General features: G+C 36.0%; 1 protein-coding gene across 3 annotated transcripts in view; it reads right to left on the bottom strand.

The window, feature by feature from the left end:
* The window catches only part of KCNIP4 (potassium voltage-gated channel interacting protein 4), a 1,112,575-nt gene that overhangs the window by 871,815 nt on the left and 217,108 nt on the right, over positions 1–23,652 (bottom strand). The window contains exon 1 of one of the 3 annotated variants that reach the window (XM_069494044.1): positions 1,019–1,425. The exons of the other annotated variants lie outside the window; for them this stretch is intronic. Within the exon in view, the coding sequence (XP_069350145.1) occupies positions 1,019–1,106 (88 nt within the window). The 5' untranslated portion in view covers positions 1,107–1,425. Of the gene's footprint in view, positions 1–1,018; positions 1,426–23,652 lie in introns of those variants that run through there. 3 annotated transcript variants of the gene reach the window in all.

Genomic DNA, 23,652 nt, shown 5'->3' with positions numbered 1-23,652 from the left:
AGCTTTGTTAATAACCATAAAGACTTTACTTCCTTAGATAAAATGTTGCTCAAATTCATCTCTTAATCCTACATCATAGTTTCTAGATTTCCTTATGAATTCTTTCTCATTATTTAGGTTAAATAAGACAAATATAAGTTACTATTTGAAAAATAAAGCTCACAATCATTCTTTTAGACCAAAATCAAAGTGTAGTATTATATTAATCAAGCAAAAGTTTGACGGTCCATTAAAAAATATCTATTTTCAGTATTAAATAATTTTGGTCCCACCTGTCACTAACTTAATGAAGGCATTACCTAGGAATTTCATGAGCAGCAAAACTGTTGGTTGAGCCTCATAATTTTGGAATATCTTCAAAATATTTTCTTGCTATCAATACTTACATTTAAATAGAGTTTCTATTTCAATCGTGCAAATTTTTAAATATTGAAATCTACTGCAATGAAACAAATACCAAACCTCGCATGGACACTTTACTCATCAGCTGTATTTTATTTTGCTCACATTTTGCAAGGAACTGAGAAATCCAAAAGAAATGTCCTTAACTCTTTTGCTGCCATGCTCCATGACCAAATACTGGAAATAATCTATGGATTACAATGATCAAAGAGTTCTAGAGAATTTCTAATACCTGCAGGAAGAACAGCTATATGTTTTTCCAGCAAACTGCAGCAAGCAGGAGAGAGGGGAAAGAAAAAAAAACAAACCTTGCACAATCATGCATTTTTTAAAAATCTTTCTACTCTGAAGACACTGTTTCCTTAAATTGAGGCACATTTAACAGCAACACTGCCATAAAAACATAACAGATACATCCATAGAATTCAATTCAACCCCAAAATTAGAGCTGCACTGCACACATTTTTAGAAATGTGAATCTCAGCAAACACAATTGCATTTTATTGACAACATTAAAAATAATCACAACAAAGAAATAGTGAGCTGTTGCTATTCCAACTTTGTTACCATGCTCTACCAGCCTCTATTAGAAAAGGAAAAAAAAAATAGTCATTACCTGTATGAAGAGAACCTGTTAATAGTCTGAGAAGATACTGGGCAAATTTCAATATCTCACGCTTACACCGCTTTCTACAGCCACTCATCTTAAGCAACAAGGTATTCCTCTGAGGAGAGCCAGAAGTCTTTGCCAATTAAAAAAAAAAAGAAAAAGAAAGAAAGAAAGCAAAGAAAAAAGGAAAGACAGTCTCTGAGGGGGAACTTCTGTCTCAGTTTATGTCACAAGCTGCCTTACAACTCCTGTGGAATTAGCTGTTAGTGCCTGAATCAGAAATTCTTTAAAATGCTAGAGAAGCCGGATACAACAGTAACAGGGAGGTGAGAAAGCGCGGCTTCTCAGTGTGGTCATCAAGTTCTTCGCTGGCAACAGATAGGCTGCCGGTTCACACTTGTAGTAACCCAGCTATGGTTCAGCTCGGCATCCCCTCTCCAGAAGCTATTGCAACCTCACAGACCATTCAGAGGGAGGCGGGGCCTGGGATGCCAGCTCATCAATGAATCAGCATGTAAGCAGGTGAGAAGACAGATGACAGGTCACTGGGTCTGAACCCCTTCGGATACCAATAAAAGGAACCTGCTAATGCAATCAAGCCTGCTGGGGAGCAATCTCGGGGTCCAAGGCTGTGCAAAGTGATTCCAAAAATAAAATAAAGGAGAGGGGATAGGAAAGCATGCTGCTCAAGGTCAGACAGCAGACAATTTCCTGACACAGTGTTAATCAGATTCAGAAAGCCTAAATAGGGAAAAAGCTCATTTGAGAAGCTGACCCTGATTCTAAACAAACAGAGTTGAAGATTTACCACCAAATAGAGGCAATGCTGTTTTTATTGCAGATAAATGTACTCTCCTTCATGGGCTCAGAGGTGGAAAACAAGCTGTTACCTAAAATTGGCTGTATGTTCTGCACTGTCCAGGCTCAGGTATTTGGAAATTAGGAGAAATCATTGTCTCCTTTAAAACACAGCAGCCTGGAAACCACAGCTCTTAACTTGCCTCCAGGCAACAGAGCTCCAAAACTAATTTGCTGCATTATCCTAAGAGAAAGAACTGCCTCAGTTTTATCATATTTCCAAACGGTAAATGCAACTTACTTTTTCCTACTGAATGACTTCTTTTAAGTTAATTGCAACAGTTTGCAATTTTTACAAAGTACTTTTCTATTAAGACATTGTCATAGAGGAAGTTGCCATGAAAGCCAGAAAACTACAGGCTCGCCTTCTGTGAAAGTGCAGTTTTTGTCTGAATTCTTAAGTGCCTGGAGCAGTTTCTAGGATTTGTCTACACTCTTAATTTATACTCCCAGGGTTTTTGTGTGTTTGTTTTTGCTTGTTCTGTGTTAATATAAATATTATCTGTGAGATTTAGTACCTATGGGATGTGCATTCTCCATATTTTAAATATCTAGACAGGCCTTTTTGTTCCTATTTCTGACAGTTGTAATAATTCTAGTTGGACTAGTATTTCCCAACGATACTAATTATGAAATGATGTTCTTGTACAATAAAGAAAGAAGCAGGCAGGGCACAGTGGCTCACAATTCTGATCCTAGCACTTTGGGAGGCCCAGGTGGGAGGATGGCTTGATGCCAGGAGTTTGAGACCAGCCTGAGCCAGGGGAAGACCCACCCTGTCTCTACAAAAAATAGAAAAATTAGCTGGGTGTGGTGGTGTGCAACTGTTGCCCCATTATTAGGAAGGCTGAGGCAGGAGGATCACTTGAGTCCAGGAGTTTAAGGTCGCAATGAGCTATGATGACGCCACTGCACTCTGGCCTGGGAGACAGAGCAAAACCCTCTCTGGAAGAAAAAAAAAAAAAAAAGGAAGAACTAAAGAAAGAAAAAAGCACCCCTGGAATCATAGACTTAAACACATTTAGTGGTAACTCATTTTCTTCTGTAACTCTTACACGTTCCCACTTGTCTCAGTGGTCTAACAATTTAAATGGCATAATGAAGCATGCTTTTCAGGAATTTTCAGAACTTTAGTTGAAAGTATTTCAGATACAAATGGATTCATACACAAAGGTAAGCAACATACTTTTTGAAGCTCTTGCTCCCACACATTTGGAATATGGCAGAAGAAACATACAATTGTAGTTCTATACTTGAGTTAATTATTTCAAAGCCTCATTTCCTTATCTACAAAGTTGGAATCAGAATACATATGTTACTTGTTTGGTGGAAAATAAAATGAGATAGGATATGGACAACCTTAAGCCCAGAACTTTTATTCATTCGTCCAGCTATTATGTGTGCTGTGGGTACAGTAGTAATTAAGAAAGGCAAGCCTCTGTTCTCATAGACCTCACAGCTCAGCTAGAAAACAACAAATTGACAAATAATAAATAAGAACGTATCTCATATGAATGAGTTCTATGGATAAAATTAAAACCAGGGTTGCAGATAGAAAGTAAGTAGGTTGAGGGATCAGAGAAGAGATGTCTAAGAAAAGAAATTAACCTGGGGTATAATTTACAAGAAGGAGCAGACAGACCATACTTAGGGAAAAGAGCATCATCAATGGTGGAAAAGGCTTGTGCAAAGACCCCAAGCTGAGAATAAGCTTGATACCCTCAAGGAGCAGAAAGAAGGGTGTAGCTGCTGAAGAATAATGAGCCAGGAAAGAATTCTAGGAGAAATTTTCATGGAGGAAGTCAGGGGCTACAGTATGTGGAGCCTTATAGCCAGGGTAAGGAATTCAGGTTTGAGTCTATTTTCTGGAAAGCCACTCTAGGAGAAAGGGAATTTGTGTGATCTGTCTGCTATGTAGAGGATAAACTGCAAGGGAACAAGAATAGAAGAATGGAAGATGGGGAATCACAGTGGTCCAGGTGAGAATAATCGTGGGATGGCCTGGAATGGAAATAGAAGTGGTTGGTTTCTGGATATATTTGGAAACAGATTTAGTACAGTTTGGTACACTGAATAGGGCATGAGGGAAAAAGAAGAAATAAGAAGGATTTAATTTGTGACTCGACCAACTAAATGGATAAATTTAATGAGTTGTTAAAACAGAAAAACTGTAGGATTGCTGAATCATAACATAATTCCTAGTTACTGAGGAACAACCATACTGTTTTTCATAATGACTGTACTAATTTACCTTCCTACCACCAGCATACTAGGATTATCTTTTCTCCATGTTCTCACCAACACTTATTATCATTTGTCTTTTTGATAATTGCCATTCTACCAGGTATGGAGTAATAGCTCATTGTGATTTTCATTTTCATTTTCCTAATGATTAGTGATGTTGAAATGTTGAGCATGTTTTCATAAACCTGTGGGCCATTTGTATGCTGTTTTCTGAGAAACATCTATTCGGGTCCTCTGCTCATTTTTTCATTGAGTTGTTTTCTTGCTATTGAGTGGTTTGAGTTACACATTTTGTATATCGGCCCCTTATTAGATTTATGTTTTACAAATATTTTCTCCCAATCATGGGTTGTCTTTTCATTATTAATTGTTTTCTTTGCTGTGCAGAAACATTTTAGTTTGATGCAATCTTATTTGTCTGTTTTGGCTTTTGTGCCCTGTTCTTTGGAGTCCAATAGAAGAAATCATTGCCCAGACCAATGTCCTGGCACTTCCTCCCATATTTTCTTTTAGTAGTTTTATAGTTTCCCATCTTACATTTAAGTCTTTAATCCATTTTGAGTTGATTTCTTTTGTATATGGTATGAGATAAAGGTCTGATTTCACTCTTCTGCATGTGGGTATCCAGTTTTCCAAACAAGATTTACTGGAGAGACTGTCCTTTCTCCATTGTGTGTTCTTGGCATCTTTCTCAAAATCACTTCTGGGTATATATACAAAGAAATTTAAATCAATATGTTGAATAGATATCTGCTTTGTGTTCATTTCATCATCATTTACAATAGCCAAGATATGAAAACAATGTAAGTGTCCATCAGTGAATGAGTGGATAAAAAGAATGTGGTATACATACACAATAGAACACTATACAGTCTTATAAAAAGAAGGAAATTCTGTCATTTGTGACAATATGGAAGAACATGGAGGATATCATGCTAAATGAAATAAGCCAGGCACAGAAAGACAAATACTGCATGGTCTGCATGCAATCAGAATATAGACAAGTTATATGTAGAATCTAGATAAGTTGAACTCAGAGAAGCAGAAAGTAGAATGGTGGTTACCAGAGGCTGGGGCTGGGGGTGGATGAGGAAAGAGAAAATGTTGATCAAAGAGCAAAAACTTTGAGTCAAATAGGAGGAATAAGTTTTATTGCTCTATTGCATAGCTTGGTGACCATAGTTAACAATAAAATATTGCATATTTCAAAATTGGTAACACAGTAGATTTTAAACATTCTCACCACAAAAAATAAGTAGATGAGGTAATGGATATGTTAACTAGCTTGATTTACTCTTTCTACAATGTATACATATATCAAAACATCATATTATACTCTATAAATGCATACAATTATTTGTCCATTAAAATTTAAAAATAAAAATAAATAAAAAATTAATACTGTAGGTATTAATACTGTAGGTAGTCTGCCAGGGCTAAGAAAATCAAAAGTTCTACTTTGGACATATTAGAATTTAGATATCTATAATACACTCAAAAATTAAGATGGGTTTTTAAAATGCCTTTTAAAATGAGAGATATGACTAGTGAATCTGCAGATGTGAAAAGGATAATAGCAGATGTATGGGTCATGTCAGGCTGCTACAGCAAAATACCACGGACTGGGCAGCTTAAACCACAGACATTTATTTCTCACAGTTCTGGAAACTGAGAAGTCCAAGATCGCGGTACCAACATATTCATATCTTAGTGAGGGTTCTCTTTCTGGGTTGTATAATGCCACCTTGTCTCTGTAGCCTCACATGGCGGAAAGAGAGTGCACAGGGTGTGATCTCTTCCTACAAGAGCACTAATCCCACCACAGGGGCTCAACCATTGTGATCTCTAGCTCTCTAGTCTTTTCTTACAAGGGCACTAATCCTATCATGAGGTGCTACCCTTGTGACCTCATCTAAACCTAATTATTGCCAAAAGTCCTACCTCCAAATATTAATATAATCATATCGGGAGTTAGGACTTCACATAAAAATATGACTGCGGGGAAAACACAAGTATTTACTCTGTAAGAGCAGAATACTACGAACAACTCTACAACGTAAATTGGATAAAATAAACCCATTCTTCAAAAACATGCTAACTTTAATAAAATAATTCACCCAATATTAAATAGATACTTTGAATAGTTCTATAAGTGCTAAATGAATTTAATTTAAAAACGTCCTATAAAGTAAATATTCAGAACACATGATTTCACTGAAGAATTCTACCAAACATGTAAGGAAGAGTTAACACACAAATTCTTCACAATCTCTTTTAGAAAATAGAAAGAAGGCAATACTTTCTACTCATTTTGTGAATCTATTATGAGTTTGATATGAAAATCAGACAAGGACAATACCATAAAAGTGCAGACAGATATTTCTTACAAGTATAGACCCCCAAATCCTTAACAAAACATTTTCAAAATGAATTGACAATATATAAAAAGAATTATGTACCATAACCAAGTGGAGTTTCTTCTAGAGATGCAAGGATGGTTCAATATTCAAAAATCAATCAAAATAATCCACCATATTAGCAGGCTAATGGAAAAAATTCATATGATCATATCAATTGATATAAAAAAAACATAACAAAACTCAACACACATTCAGGACAACAAAAAAATTCAGAGACATAAGAATAGAGAGAAACTTCTTCAACTTGATAAAGACCATCTACACAAACTTCCTGGTGACATTATACTTAATGATGTAATGATGAAAGACTGAATGACTTCACCCTAAGATCAGGAACAAGACAAGAAAGTACTTCAATCACTGTTATTCAACAAAGTGTTGGAAGTATTAGCCAGTGCAATGAGGTAAGAAAATTAACAATGTGCAGACTGTAAAAATAGAAATAAAATCATCCTATTTGCTGATTTGAATTTCTCTATAGAAAATCCCAAGTAATCTATAAAATAACTCTTAAAATTAGTGAGTTCAGAAAGGTTATAGAATACTATTAATAGCTAAATACTCAATTGTACCACTTATAAAAAGTCTGCTGTACTAGCAATGAACATATGGACATTGAAATTTAAAATATAATATCATTTACCATCACTCAGAAAATGAGATTCTTAGGTGTAAATCTAACAAAACATCTATAAGACTTGTGTGCTGAAAATTACAAAATCTGTGATTAAAAAATATAAATAAATGGAGAGAAGTATTGTGTTCATGTACTGAAAGATTCAACATAGTAAAGATGTCAATTCTCCCCAAATTTATATACAATTGATATGCAATAAAAATCCCAGCAAGGCTTTTTTTAAAAATACAGACACAATTATTCTAAAAGTTATAGAGAGGTACAAAGGAACTGGGATGACCAGCACAATTTTGAAAAGAAGAAAAAGTCTTTAAATCAGGTAGAATGATTTCAAGACTTAATACAGCTACAGTAATTAAGATTGTAGTATTGATGGAGAGAGGGCACATAATTCAGTGGAAAAGAAAAGAAACCCCAGAAATAGATCCACACAATTATGCACAACTGATTTTTGACAAAGATGCAAGAGCTATTCAATGGAGGAAAGATAGCCTTTTAACAAATGATGCTGGAGCAATTGGACATCTGTAGGCAAAAACCTAACCTTGACAGAGGTTACATATAAATATTAGCTCAAAATAAATCATGGACTTAAACATAAAATGTAAGACTGTAAAAGCTCGGGGAAAAAAATAAAAGAAAATCTTCCAAATCTAGGGCTAGGCAAAGAGTTTTTTGACACCAAAAGCATGAGCCACAAAAAAAAAAAATAAATTAGATGTCATCAAATTGTAATAATTTCACTCATCAAAGACCCTTTTAAGACTATGAAAAAATAAGCAGAAGACAGAGTGGAAGTAAATATTTGTAAACCACATATCAGATAAAAGACTCATATCTAGAATATATAAAGAACACTTAAAATTCAACAGTATAAGAGCACACAATCTAATTAGAACATGAACAAAAAACATAGGGACATTTCACCAAGAAAGATGTACAGATGGCAAATAAGCACATGCAAAGATATTTAACAGAATTTATCATTACTGAATTGCAAAGGAAAACTACAGTGAACTATCACTATACAACTATCAGAATGATTAAAATAAAATAAATGAATAAATAAATAAACAAACAAACAGTGACAAGACCAAAGGTTGGCAAGGACGCAGAGAAATGGATCACTTATACATTGCTGGCAGAAATGTAAAAGAGTACAGCCACTCTGGAAAACAGTTTGGTAGTGCCTTAAAATTCTAAATATATATATTAACCATAAAACCCAGCAATCGCACCCTTGATCATTTGTCCAAAGGAATGAAAATTTATTTTCACACAAAAACCTATACACAAATGCTTATAGCATTTTTACTTATATGAGCCCCAAACCGGAAACAACATAGGTGCCTTTTAATGGGTGAATGGTTAACAAAAAGGTACACATTCATGCCATAGAATACTACACAGCAATAAAAAGGAATGAACTATTGATAGACACAACTTGGAAGAATCTCAAGGGATGTGATTTCATTCATATAACATTTTTGAAATGACAAAATTATCAAAATGGAGAACAGATTAGTAAGAAAGGGGTAGGCAGCAGCTGGAAGTGGATGTCGCTATAAAAAGGCAACATGGCAGATCCTTGTGGTGGTAGAAATGTTCTGTATCCTCACTGTATTGATGCCAATATTCTAGTTGTGATATTGTATTATAGTTCTGTAAGATGTTACCATTGTGGATACCTGAATAAAGTATACATGGGATCTCTCTATATAATTTTCTTACAGTTACATATTAATCTATCATTATCACAAAATTAACAAAAAATGTTTGTTTAAAAATTAGATACTTAAAAATTTTTAAATACCTTTTGAACACCTACTATGTGTTGCTGTTTTAGGTGCTGAATATACACAAGTGAACCAAATAGACAAAATCAGTGTCTCTTGGAGCTTACATTATCATGGGCAGAGGGAGAAGAAGCAATACGATGGGGAAAGGGGCACCAAATAGATTGAATGCAGGAAAGGGATGGTAGTGCATGTAAAACAGAGTGATCACCAAAGTCCTCAAAGGTGAGTAGACGTTGGAGTAGAGCATTGAAAGAGCTGTGAGTCAGGTGGATACCTGGAGTATACAGTAGGTACTTTCTCTGCATGTACACATTTCTGTAGCCCAGTACTCTACAAGTCATCCTATTTGGAAACCTTCTCAAAGCCCTCTCTAAAGGCTCATTTTTCACCTTGAAGGCAAGACCACCAGTATGATCAATCTTTTCTCTAGGAAAAGCAATTATTAATCACCAATTGTGTTGGATGTTTGCAGGGGATCTATTGCCTGTATCTATGTATTAATATTATTGGGGAGTGTGTGGGGAAAATATTGTTGTTTAAGGCTATCCTCATGAAAATACAAAACATAACTAAGAACAGAAGTATAAAATGTCACAGAGTATTAGAAAATGAAAAATGTTCTTTTATTTATCAGCTAATTTGGATTAAATAGAACCACTACCGTATAATACCAATAATTAAGCATTGCGTGTTCAATAATAACAGATGCCCTTATTATTTCAGAGAAGTTTGAACAAAGCCAATGTCATTCATAAAGAAATGTGACTGAACTTTACAACATCTCATGAGGTATCAAAGATTTCCTAGATGAAACCAGTTAGCATTTTCGGCACATGGTATGGAGACAACTAAAGTTCCTTGCAGTAGTATTACAGGTAAATTTAATTTAAAGTCAAACTGCCTCACTGTGTGATAAGAAAGAAAGGTTGTGTGATGAAGGATGATTACGCAAGCAACTACTGGTTTTGCTAAGTAAGTTACAGAGGGATGTAGAAGTGTAGGCTCATTTCAAGATAAATTTCTCCTAATTGCATTTTAGAGGAAATGTTTTTCTGAGCTGCTCTTTCAGAGAAGGCCAAGTTCGTGTAAAGCAAATTGTAAATGTACTTAGGTGCACCTCATTGCTCCTTAGAATGGAAAAATAAATATGACTGATTTATTAAGAAAAGGAGGTTGGCTTCTCTTCGAGGAAGAAAGAGTCTAGTGATTGCTAAGAAGATTCTTCTCACAATGGAGTTTTCCCCCAAAGACTGCTCCTGTCAATACATCTGGGTGTATTCTGTGTATCTCAGTGGGAATAGACATTGTTATGCTTTACAAATTGTCACAAGTTGCAAAATTAAACATGTGCAGCACAAAAATAGCACACCATGGGCTGCAAAAAGAAGCAGAACAGAGCCTTGTGGCATAGTCACAGGTTTTGAAAGTGGGTCTTGATAAAATATCAGAGTAGCTAATGTCCATTAGAGAGGAATGTCCCAATGCCAGGTCCATTATTATTCCAAAAGCATACAGTTCCCCTACTTCAATGAATAAAGAGCATGCCATCACACTATTAATGTTTGCATCAACTTTGGTGACAGCTGTGTTAATACAAAGCAAGTCAATATCAAACCTACTGGCAAGATAAGTCTCCTTTACAGTGCCTAGGTCTAAGTCTGCTACAAAACATCTAATAAATATTTTAGGCAATGCTCAGATGATACCATTATTGAGGTTTTCTGCCATAATTTAGTGTGACACAATGGAAACTAAACCATTGATAGATTTGAGAATTCTGTATTGTCTTGGTATTAATGAAGTGTGATAATACAGACAAATATTTACATGTTAATAGATTCATAGAATTATCTATTTAATAGAAATTATGAGATTGAAAAGAATAAGTAAATATAAAAAAATCTGGAGGCCTGAAGAAGTGAAAGGTTTTCTAGAAGATGAGGTTGAACTATTTTTTGTTTTGTTTTGTTTTGTTTAAGAAGGAGAGCCATAGTTTGTCATACATGAGTGTTCAGAGGTAAGGGAAAAGTGCTTATGACATTAGTGCACGTTTTAGAGGAAGAGTCCACCGGAATTGTGCACCAGGTAGAGCTGAGGCTTCGTTGATTAGACTCCACCTACCTGGAGCACTAAGGGCCTTGCAACTGCTGTTAGGGGAGATGGGAGTAGGTATGTTTAGCTGAGGAGAGCCCTGAGTGTCGAGGCAGATGCATCCATCATACTTAAAAGAAGAAAAAGACATTGTAGAGTCCTGCCCAATGGAGACACGATGGGCATCATGGGTTTGGAAACGGGTTTCCATGTCAGCATGCAGGACTTTAAAGGAGGGAAGGCTGAGAAGCCAGTAGTGGGACAGGGGCTAAGTTCCCAGTAATAGATTTACACCCAGATTATAAGAAAAGGAAATTAGAAGTGTCCTCGAGTTCAATATTCCACAAAGTTAGGCTGAAAACAATGTCCTAAAGAAATATGTATCAGCTTATTTTTTTCATGAGAGATTCTTTTTTTTCCACTCTCTGATGGGCCATATAGAGTAAAGAACTGAGGTTCTAATCTTGGACTGTAATAAAATATTAGATCATTTACCTTTACTCAGATACATTTTACTCAGCTATTAAGCAGGTGTGTAATCTCCTGCCTGACAAAACACATGTAGTTACTGGAAGCATTAAAATAGTATTCTACAATTATATAACAGTTTTTAAGGGATCATATATATTTTTTTCTTTATAGATATCCCTGGAGCGTATCCACTTAATTTCATCCACATTCCTACCTACTTTTTCTTCAAGTGTGATGTTTGGCTTATTTGTATCAGACCCACCTGCCATGCCTGTGGAAAATGCAGAATTCTTGGGCCCAGCCTTCAACATATAGATTCAGAATCCCTGAGTATGGGGCAGGGAGTCATACAAATTTAGTGTCTCCTGAGTTCTCAAAAAACACAGAATTTTGTTAATCAAACTGACGTAAGCCAACAACCATCTTGAAATGAAAAGTCAAAGAAAAGACAATTGCAAGCTGAAGACGGAAAAAACTATGGCTTTATAAAAGTCCCAATAACCCACCAGGTGTCCAACGCCACCTGCAGATCACTGGCAGGCTGGGATGTGGTCTTGGAAATGTATCCCCAGACTTCCATTTCAAAACAAATCACAAATGAGTCAAGGAGGTCTCATTTTCAGTTATAGCAAAGACAATCAATAGGCAGCTTTAAAACAATCAGGTTGCTCATTTGGCCTCAACAGAACTCATCAGCCACAAGCAATCCCGTGATGTCCACTGGGATCTAATGGACTCCCACACATTTGGTGACACTGCCTTTTTACAGTATCTTATTGGAATGGCCAGTGTGTTTAAAAACAATTAGGCCACATACATGATTTAAACTTTACGATTCAGCATGGTATTCTCTTCCCTCCTTCTAGTAAATTTTTTGGAGATTAGTCATTTTTTTCAATTATGTTATATATACTATATGGCTAATACAAATATGAGTAAGCTGAACGCTAACTAAAAATATTTTTGTTCATTTTTTAAGAGCGAAGCACAGAACTTTCTGCCTCATTCTCCTATGAGATCTCAGAAATGACAATTTTGAGTCTGAGGTAACCAAATGAAGGTGAGTAGCATAATAAAACATAATTAAAAAGAGAAATAAATTTGTTGACCTCCCCATAACCCTGCCCCAACATATACAGATGATGAATTGATTCGGTAAATTTTTATTGATCTTCTATTTACCAGGCAGAGATTGGGAACTAAGTTTCAGATGATGCTAAGTTTCAAACTGAGCATTTAGAAATGCTGATTTAGTGTTCAGAAGAAAGGTCAGTGTTGAAGGTCACATGTCAATGTCACCCATGTGGAAGAGACAGTTCAAACTGAATATGGATAGACTACCTGAAGGGGACAGAGGTGCCTTACAAGACTGCTATCACATTGTCTCAGTTATAAATGGCATTGCCCTATTTTTCAATTGAGATTGAACTGCCTTGCACTATTTATTTACCATAAAATACCAGTGTTTAAAAAGGCGAAGATCCAAATTAAAAATAAATCAATAAAAAGTTAAAATAGCCAACAAAAAGCCAAAGAACCAGTCTAAAGATTATGAGGAATAAGGAGGATGGTATTAAAATGGAAGTATTCCTGATTTGCCCAATAAAAAAGACTTTCTCACTTAAGTAAAACATCCAGACATATTAGATGCAATGGCATGAGATAATCACAGAAACTTATTTACAAAATGATATCATGTCTATACCAGGTTATAATTCTCTTTAGTGTGAGTAATCCCTTTTGTGCTAAAGTTTCCACTGATGTTTTTATAAAAACACTAATGCCTTGAGCCAAATGCCAAAAAAGCAGCACGTATCCTAGTCTATCAGCTAATAATTATCAACATCATATTATGATAACCAGTAAGGGTGTCAGCACTTGCAACTTTCAGATTAAATTGGATAGGGGTGCATATTTTGGCATTGCCATTATGGAAAACGAAGCAATATAACAGCAACAAAATGCAACGGCTGCCATTCTTTCTGAACTAGGTATTCTTGTGTTGATTTACATAAAGCCAAATATTAGATTTTGCAGAAAATAAGGAGCTCTTTAGGACTTCATCTCACAGTTCTAAATTCAGTTTTGACTAGGTGAAGGAAAAGCACGGCTCAGAATCCTCCGTGCCTTTTGAGTGTCCTTGAGCGTGCCCTAAGGATTCATTTCCAAACAGCAGTCTGAGGATGATCACACTGCACACACTCCCCTGGAAGTCGCTGCCATACCCCCTTCTCATCAGAACAGCATGATTAAATATTCAGGACCCTGCCATGGTGGTGCATAGCAAAGAAACACAGGGCTGTGACCTCCTCCAGGAAAATCAGTCAGGGAACAAATGCAGGACAACGGGTGGCACTAACTATGTGCTGTAATGGAAAACCACCTAAGGAAAACCGCCTAATGCAGTTTTCGTGTTACATGCTATCTAGTACTCGCTGCAAAAGATGTTGCACTAAAAGCCTTTTAAAATGCATGCTGGAAATTCACATGCAAATGCACCCACAGCTGAGCCTCTGCTCCACATGAACTGTGAACTTTGTAGCCAGTATATGCCAGGAGTGGGAGGCCAGGGTGGAGTGAGCACTGGACTAAAAGTCAGGCTTGTGTGTGGCTCTCTCAAGAAGTAAAATTGGGCAAGTTGCTTCAGGTCTCAATTTCCCGATCTTCAATATGAGGACATTATAGCAACCATTTCTGTTTCTTTTCTCAACTCAAAAATATGTCTGTAGATGGAGCTTTAAATATTATTAAAATAGCCACAGAATGCCCCATAATATGGATGTACTTCAGTTCAATCACCCTTACCCCACTGATAGACATTTAAGATGGTTAGCAGTTCTGCTACTATAAACAATACAGCAATATAAAGCTCCCTGCACGTATCCTTACAATAGGAAGCTTTTATTTCTATTGCTTAGTGTCATTAACTTAAAGTCTTGCCTAGTACATAATGTTAAATAAAAAGGTAAGTTTATATACATATATATATACATATGATCTTATTTTTATGAAATAAAGCTACAGTCTCTAAAGGGGAATATTTCATTTGTAAAACATTGCAACCTATTTCCTTAGAGGGAGGAAACGGATGATAAAAGAAAAAGGAGACTTCCACAAAATGAAAATTTCCATAATATAGTGGCAATATTTAGAATATAAAACTTAAATTTATAGAAATATTTTTTAAAATTAATGTTTATCCATAAAAAGACATAGACGAATGAAAAGCATTGATTCCATTAAGATATAAAATATATAGGCAAATTTTTAGTTGGATTCTTTCTGTTATTTTCATATTAGTTTTGCAGAAAAGGAAAATATAGGTAAAAAGGAAAATAATGAGTCTATGATGTCAACTTCCCTGAGAGGCTCCATGGCCGCAAAATACCAATGATATCTATTAATTCTCTATGGACAGGGCACCAGGATGAGAAATTTTCTTGAATTTTCTGAACTAAACTTTACAGACACTTCTGAAGGCTGAGAAATATTAAGCAGCTGGCCTGTGTTCGTTACGGCACTAAGTATCTCACCTTAAATATATTTTATTCCTTGCCTGGCCCCAAACCTGTGCTATGAAGCATTGTGGAGTATCACAGTCCACTAGTCTGCCTCCCCTACAGCCCCAAAATAGATATGATTCACTCATTTAGGTTAAAGCTTTGAAATCCCCCTATTAAAACTACAGCCATTAAAACTACAACAGGTAAACCTATATTTTGGAAGTATTCAAACAAAAGTTAATATGATTGCTTAGAACAATAATAATAAATATTATTGAATAATACCATCTCTCCCTTCTGAAACATTTTAAAAGGATTTGTTAATGTTATATTGGGTCCTAGATACCATACTTTATTATAATAGCAAGGTAGAGGTGAGCAAACTGAGCAGGATTTCTTGTAAGTTCGGTTAAGTCTACCATCATTGGTCCTAGACAGAATGATTCTGTGTGCTAGTGAAACAGGATTGGGGGAAAAAAACCTCCCCTCCAATCTTTCATCAGCCTGAGGAGTATATTTTCAACGTTTTATAATTTTGCCTTTAGCCAAGGGCTGCTTATCTCTTGGGCATTTGGCACATTCTGAAGTGTCACACACAGCCGACGAGCACAGATGAAATATTTTTCCCAAAGGGTAGCTGATGTTGACTCTCTCATGTCTCCTTAGATAAGCTCTCCTCATACCTTTCTCCTGAAATACCCTGGAAGCTTCCTTTTTATTTTACTGCTGAAGCACAGACTCATTTCTCCAACTGTTTATTCTGGCACCTCTATCACAGACCAATGCCACGGACAGTTGCTCTTGTGTGGAATTTAAGGACAAGTTTTACATTCAGAGATCGGAACGAAATCTGATCGGAACAGCTCTTAGCCAACTTGGTGTTTATTCTCCTCTTTTTTCATTTCTAGGCATTCTTTATTCAGGAGTTAAGATGGCATGGGCATACATTCTACTTTTGGATACCTTAGAAAGATGAGGACTATTTTCTTTCTCCCTGTGTCTGACTCTGACTTTTCTGCCCCATCTTCTTTCCTTCCTCGTCTCTTTCTCTCTTTCCTTTCCTGTCCATGTCCTACTGACTACTCATGTGGGCCATCTGAGCTTTCTAGACCAATTCTTTCACTTATTGGTCATGATTTTGATCAACTCCTTTAAAGTGTCTAAGCCTCGATTTCCTCATGTGTAAAGAAAACTATTAATACCCACCTAATAAAATTCTGAGAAGTAAACGAGAAAATGTATATAAAACGCATTGGGAGCTACCTTTATATAAAGGAGATTTTATCAATGGAAGTTGCTACTCCTACTGTTGTTACTACATTCCAAATTGAGAAGGAAATCTTTCTAAGCAAACATCACATAGAGTCAGAAGAAAGCATCAAAAGTCCCTGTAAGCACCTAACAGAATGGTCTTGAGCAGTGCTCTAATTATTATTTGGATAATAAGAGTTAGCACCATTTTAATTAATAAACTATTAGATAGGCAATATAGAAATATATCTGCACTCTTTATTTTTAAAAAATTTTATCAATACATTATATTTATACATTTTATGGGGTACACACAATATTTTGTTACATGTGTAGAGTGTGTAATAATCAAGTCAGGGTGTTTAGGATATCCATCACCTTGAGTATTTATCACCTCTATGTGTTGTGAACACTTCAAATCCTCTCTTCCAGCTATTGTTAACTACACAATACATTGTTGCTAACTGTAGTCACCCAGCTCTGCTATGGAACATTAGAACTTCTTCCTTCTACCTACCTGTCTGGGTACAAACTATTAATAACTAATGGGTATAAACCCACTAACCAACCTCTCTTCATCATCCCCCCAACACACACACATCCTTCCTAGCCTTTTTCCCATGTGCATTTTTTCTTTGATCATGTAAACATTGGCTTTATAGTCAATAGGAAAAATTACCAAAGTAATCACATTGTACACTCTAAGATCAGGGGAAAAAAATCCATGGATAGATTTCAGTCATTCAGAAAGATTATAAAATTGAATGAAAATGATATGAGTATGTATGTATTTTCTGATAAAAAGGTCCAGAGCTTCCATTCAATTCTGAAAAGTTTCTAATAGTATAGAAATAATATGTGACTCTATACTGAATATATTGGATGTTAATAATTTATAAGTCATCAACTTTATTTCCCCCTGGAAACCTGAGGAATAAATTTAACTTATAGCCTAAGAATATAGTCTAGTGCAATGTTTTGTCATTTTTTGAGGTGGTAGTCCCCTTTGATAATTTTATAAAAAGTATGAACTTTCTCTCAAGCTTAATGGATTGTAGTCAATAATGGCTGTACCTTCAACGGTGCCTGGTGACAATTCCTCATTCTTAGACGCTGGGAACATTCCATCTCTTTGCAATCTCCACTGGCATTTCTCTGCTCCCTAACCTTTTGTGTTATTTGTGAGAAGGCCACAACAATGAGCCCTTCTTTATTATTGGCTCTCTAGGACATGAACAGAGAAGAAAAGAGAAAAGGAGGGGGGAAGGAATGAAGATGAGACACAAAGGTAAGAGAATCAGGCACAGGCAGAGAGAAGATAGAGGAAAGATAGAAGGAAGAAAGAGGGAAGATGGGAAGAAAGGAAGGGGAAAAGGAGGGAAGGCGAGAAGGGAGGGAGGGAGGCAAGAACAAGGGAAGAGGAGAAGAAAAGAGAGAATAGCTCTTGGAAGGGCAGTAAGTAGGTTTCTGAAAGACCTCTCTTCCAAATCCCACCACTTCCTTACCCGGTCAACACATTTGCCCTGAGATAAAGATGAAGGAATTGAGGACAGTCTGACCCACAACTTTTAAAGTGACCTATGAATGGATATTATATAGCATCTTTTAATAATCCCCTTTTTGAAGTATTATATTTTATAGTAGCAAGTTACTATACACCGGTGTACACTTCTTATTTATTTATTGCCAAACTATTTTTTGGAGGATGAATAAGGGTATAACCACCTCCCTTGTAAACTAGACAAAAACAAAAAAATCCTTTCTATGCCGGTTTTGCTCTTTTGTCTTGACACAACTTTAGATGATGTATCTTTGCCATTTCTTTTACAAGATAAATTATTTTCAATTCACTTTAACAAATGCACATTGGGTTTCTTATAGCTTTCTTTATATCAAGCCCAATAAATAAAAGAATTATATCTGCTCTAGAAATTGTAGAGCACTACAAATGTCAGGGGTGAGCTGCATCTCTCACAAAAGTACTAACCGAAAGAAGTTATTTTATAAAATTAATTTGCTTTGGTCTTGAAAAATATCTAGGGTTTTAAATTTTTTCTTTTAGCTTCTGATTATTATAATTGCAAAATATTTCACTTGACTCATTCATTATTCATTTACTCATTCATTCAAACATTTATTAGGGAAGAAACTGTAAAATAGGGTTACTTTGATACAACTTCTCTGATTTCTTTAAGATGAAGTTTAAGTGGAGACACCTGGGATCTATCTAACTGGAGGGAATTAGTGTGCAAAATTTATTATATAGCCATGTGGTAAGGCTCTTCTATGGTGATCTATATTTTATGGGGAACAGCTAAGGCTAAGAATAAACCAAATCATTCTTCATAAGCACTTACGGTCAGTTGTCTAGCAGACCCCAAGTCTATTAGCAAAGTGGCTCAGTTCGTGTACGGGGCCAATATAAGAGATTCTAGTTTCTGGTAAGAAGCACAAAGTTCTGGTTTCTTGAAACTCTATAATGATGAGTTATTAGACAAAATTAGAAAGCTTAAAGTTAGATGGTCTGATGGACATGTTTACCCCAACAAGTGAGTCAGCCAAAATCACATTTTCTGCCCTCCAGTCTGATTAACCCATTCAAATTCCCTCACCCCCAAATCTGGCTGTGACTCACCCCCTACTCACATGGCTTTATTGATGCGAAGAAAGGGCTATGACCAGATATGAATGTCGCTCAGTTATTACAGCATTCCTCCTTCTGGGGTGACTGACCATTAAGAGCTCAATGTAAGTAAATTTAGTTCCTTCTAAGAAGCCACTTCTCTCCAAACCCAGGTAGAGGGAGTGAAGTAAGTGCTCATGCTGGGTCAGTGTGCTCCCTGTCCTTCTAAAGGTGAAACTGTCACCCAGAGCTTTCTTGATGTATAGCCCCCTGGCTGACAGGCTTCAAGGATGCTTACAAGTCCCATTTTCCTCTCTTATATTCATAGTTGTCCTAGGACAGTGTTTCTCAACCTCAGCAATATTTTGGACTAAATACTTTTTTTTTTTTTACCTTGTACATTGTAGGATGTTTAGCAGCAACCCTGGCCTCTACCTACTAAATGTCACCCAGTGTGGCAACCAAAAACATTGCCAGACATTTTCTAATGTCCCCCAGGGGAAATATCATCCTATATAGAAAACCACTTGTTCTCAGCCTACGAACTTGATGAATGAGAGCACCATGGATTCTTACTTCAAGCCCTAGTGACTCAGATTTTTTCATGTAATTCTGAGAATATTAGCTACATAATTCACTATATATTAACTATATTACTCCCTAGAATACATTGGCTTATAAGCAGTAAATCGAATGCACTTAGGATTTAGTGTTAAGCATTTTATGACCCTCTGGGAAAGCTAAGCCTTTGTTTTTGCAAATATCTGGCTATGCCAGAACAATATTTACCCAACAGAAAACTCACCTGGCAAGTTCATGGCCACCTCACTCAATTAGTAGCCTAGGTTTGGAGCCAAGAGGCAACAGAGAGAAGTCCTTAATTTTACTCTTCCTTGCTTCTTATTTTGGAGAGAGAGTTAAACTGATTAGACTTTGCACATAGTAGCCCATGTAACCTGATTATTTTCTTCCTATGTTTTCTGACTTCAAAGTCTTTGATCACTGTTCCTATTCCTGCTTAATAGATTCTTCCTTAATATAGTTTACGCCCCAAGTTCTGCTTTATATTATATAATAAGTCAATTATTATCAATTTTCTCCTTTGTCTTTTAATGTATCACCAGCTTAGACCCTATGGCACCTACTTGGACTCAATTTGCTAGTTTCCTTATCCTGGTATGTTCTTGACTCTTCTGTATCTGCCCATATTATGACATGATAGAGACACTTGGAAAATAATGAAGTAAGATATGGCAGTTTAACAGTGTGGTAAAAAGATAAAACCAGGCACACATTCTCAGAAATGTCCCCGAAGTTAACTTCATAACTTCTGAGAAAACCACACTGTCACAGTATAGTATGACAATTGTTTGTAGGAATGATTTTGAGCCTTCAATAAAGGAGTATGTAGATAGACTCTGCTTAAGATGAGAAGAAAGTAATTACAATGTTTAGAAATAGTTTCATCTCATCAGATTAATACAGAAGTTATAATACCTGAAGGGATAAGCTTTAATTTTCTGCAAAATATACTTATTTAAAACATCATGTTATCTAAATATAGTATGTATTAGCCAATTTGTATTTATGCCTATTAGGTTGACTTATACAAAATTGCTATTTTTATAGGTAAATATTGACAATTACATACTCATCCCAAGTAATAATAAGATGTTCTTACATTACCTTTGATTACTTATAAAAACCTATATGCCCCAAAATTACATAATGTGGAGGAAATAGACAAATTCCTGGAAATGTACAACCTCCCTAAGTTTACCCATGAGGACGTAGAATTCCAGAATAGACCAATATCAAGCACAGAAATTGGAGCAGTAATTAAAAATCTTCCAAAAAGGAAAAGTCCCGGACCAGATGGCTACACTTCTAAGTTTTACCAAACATACAAAGAAGAACTCATACCTATACTACAGAAATTATACCACAACATTGAGAAAGATGGTATTCTCCCTAATTCATTCTACGAAGCCAATATCACCTTGCTATCAAAGCCAGGAAAGGACACAACAAAAAATGAAAACTACAGACCAATATCCCTTATGAACATAGATGCAAAAATCCTCAACAAAATTTTAGCAAATTGAATCCAACAGCGTATCAAAAAAATAATTCACCATGACCAGGTGGGCTTTATACCAGAGATGCAAGGCTGGTTCAACATACGCAAATCTATAAATGCAATTCACCTCATAAATAAAAGCAAGAACAAAGACCATACGATTCTCTCAATAGATGATGAAAAAGCATTTGACAAAGTCCAGCACACCTTTATGGCAATAACTCTTAACAAAATAGGCATAGACAGGACATACCTTAAAATTATCAAGGCTATTTACAATAAACCCACAACCAATATCAGACTGAATGGAGAAAAATTGAAACCATGCCCACTTATAACAAGAACCAGACAAGGTTGCCCACTATCTCCGCTTCCATTCTTAAATGTAAAACTTAATCCAAAGTAGCAGTGCCTCCCTCAAAAGCAGGCACATTTAAAATTTCATTAAAGGCCGGGCGCGGTGGCTCACGCCTGTAATCCTAGCACTCTGGGAGGCCGAGGTGGGCGGATCGTTTGAGCTCAGGAGTTCGAGACCAGCCTGAGCAAGAGCGAGACCCCACCTCTACTAAAAATAGAAAGAAATTATATGGACAGCTAAAAATATATATAGAAAAAATTAGCCGGGCATGGTGGCGCATGCCTGTAGTCCCAGCTACTCGGGAGGCTGAGACAGGAGGATCGCTTGAGCTCAGGAGTTTGAGGTTGCTGTGAGCTCGGGAGGCTGAGACAGGAGGATCGCTTGAGCTCAGGAGTTTGAGGTTGCTGTGAGCTAGGCTGACGCCACGGCACTCACTCTAGCCTGGGCAACAGAGTGAGACTCTGTCTCAAAAAAAAAATAAAAAAATAAAAAAATAAAATAAAATAAAATAAAATTTCATTAAAAAATTCATTTTTATTTTGCTAATGTTTCATGAATGCTTTTTTCTTTATGATTACAGGAACACAAGAACATTAACTTCAAATGAGAAACTAAAACAGTTCAAGGAATCATTCCACAAGACAAGCATAACCAATGGATAAATGAGAGAACTAGTTGATTATTTTAATTAGCAAATCTATTTGCAAAGGACCCTTCCTGGATCCTCAAATTTCTGTTTTGCCAGGGTTAGTACATTTTAATTTCAGATGTCAACAATTTCATTTTGTGTATTCTAATTTCTTATAGCATAATCAATAATGTGCATTGCATTTGTTATTTTTAAGATAACAGAACTCAGCAATAAGAACCTAACAAACAAAACAAGCTAAAGACTCATATTAAGTTTCAGGACACAACTGCTGCCCTAACAAGTGATCATTAAAGAAGTGATCTTTTCCACACAGAAATCTCTATAGTTGCTAATCATTGATGGTAGCTAATGTTGGGAATCAATAACAGATACATATCTTCAATACATGCGAAGGAATATAAGAGAGAATTCAGAGAGGAGACGGGAAAGGAAACAGAGGGAAACCTAATTATATTAGACACCCAGGAACTCTGAAATGAACTTGTTTCATCTCAGTCGAACGTAAAGATACACAAAGGAGTCAATTTAAATTTATTATGTGCCTGCTGCTGCTTCAGCTGCTGCTAACAGACATTCCATAGAGAACCTATGGGGAGAAAAGCATTCTTACACATTCTCCTAGTATGAGCCTGGGGTGATGGTGCTGAGAATGAACGTAAATGTGAATATACAGTACTTCATCAGGGCCAAGCTTTGTGTTACTAGCACAATGGAGCTAGGAAGAGTAAACGTTTAACAAACATTTGTTGAATAAGTAAATAACTGCAGCTATTCCTAAACCCTCTAGAAATCCATGGTGTGATGCAGTAGAGGACAGCATGGAACCATAGCCTCTCATCTGCAGTGGCAAGAAGAAACTGTTGTTCCAGGTAGAAGAAGAAACAATAGTGAGAGTGCTAGTTACTTGATACCTTTTCTACATCTGTTAGCATCAGTTTATCCACCAACTGGGGATGAGATGTAGTTTTTAATCTTCAAGGCTCCACTGAAACTTTTCTCTACTTCTCTTTTATCCTCAAGAAATGTGCATTACACCAGCTACATTTGATATCACATTTTTCATAGTAAATACGGTACATATTTCTCCAATTTTCCCAAGTAAAATATAAAGAGAAAAAAAAATCAAGAGAACAAAAGAAAATATTTAAACTTCTGAAGGCAAGTGGAGTCTCATAGCAGATTGATGTTAAGAAAATTCAAGCTAGACTCTACTTTCTTGATTTTCATATCCAAATGCTAGAAAAAAACCTTTTAGGGTGGAGAGTAAATCTATGATTACCAAGCTATTTTCAAATAGTTAAATGACCATGCTTCACAGTAAAAGGGAATGATTCAAAGCTGTTCTGTAACAGTAGAGCCTTAACTCAGAGTTTGGTTAAATTGCTCAGTGAGCCGATGCCAATGTTTATGTACAAAGTACTTTTTCAGGGAAGGAAGTATAGTGTAATGATTTAAAGTACAAAGTGCTGGGTTTGCCTTCTACTCCGCCTTTACTAGCTGTGTAACATTGACCAAGTTACTTAACTTTCCTGCACCAAAAAGATTATGTATGTTTATTTCTACAATTGGAGGATCTATAGTAAAATTTATATTTTCTTCTTTATGTTTTATTTTATTGTTTTCCATGATTGCAATAATGAACAAATTAAAAAA

The sequence above is a fragment of the Eulemur rufifrons genome, chromosome 19 (assembly GCF_041146395.1).
Source record: "Eulemur rufifrons isolate Redbay chromosome 19, OSU_ERuf_1, whole genome shotgun sequence".
Lineage (NCBI taxonomy): Eukaryota > Metazoa > Chordata > Mammalia > Primates > Lemuridae > Eulemur > Eulemur rufifrons.
This window is presented reverse-complemented; position numbering and strand designations above follow the sequence as displayed.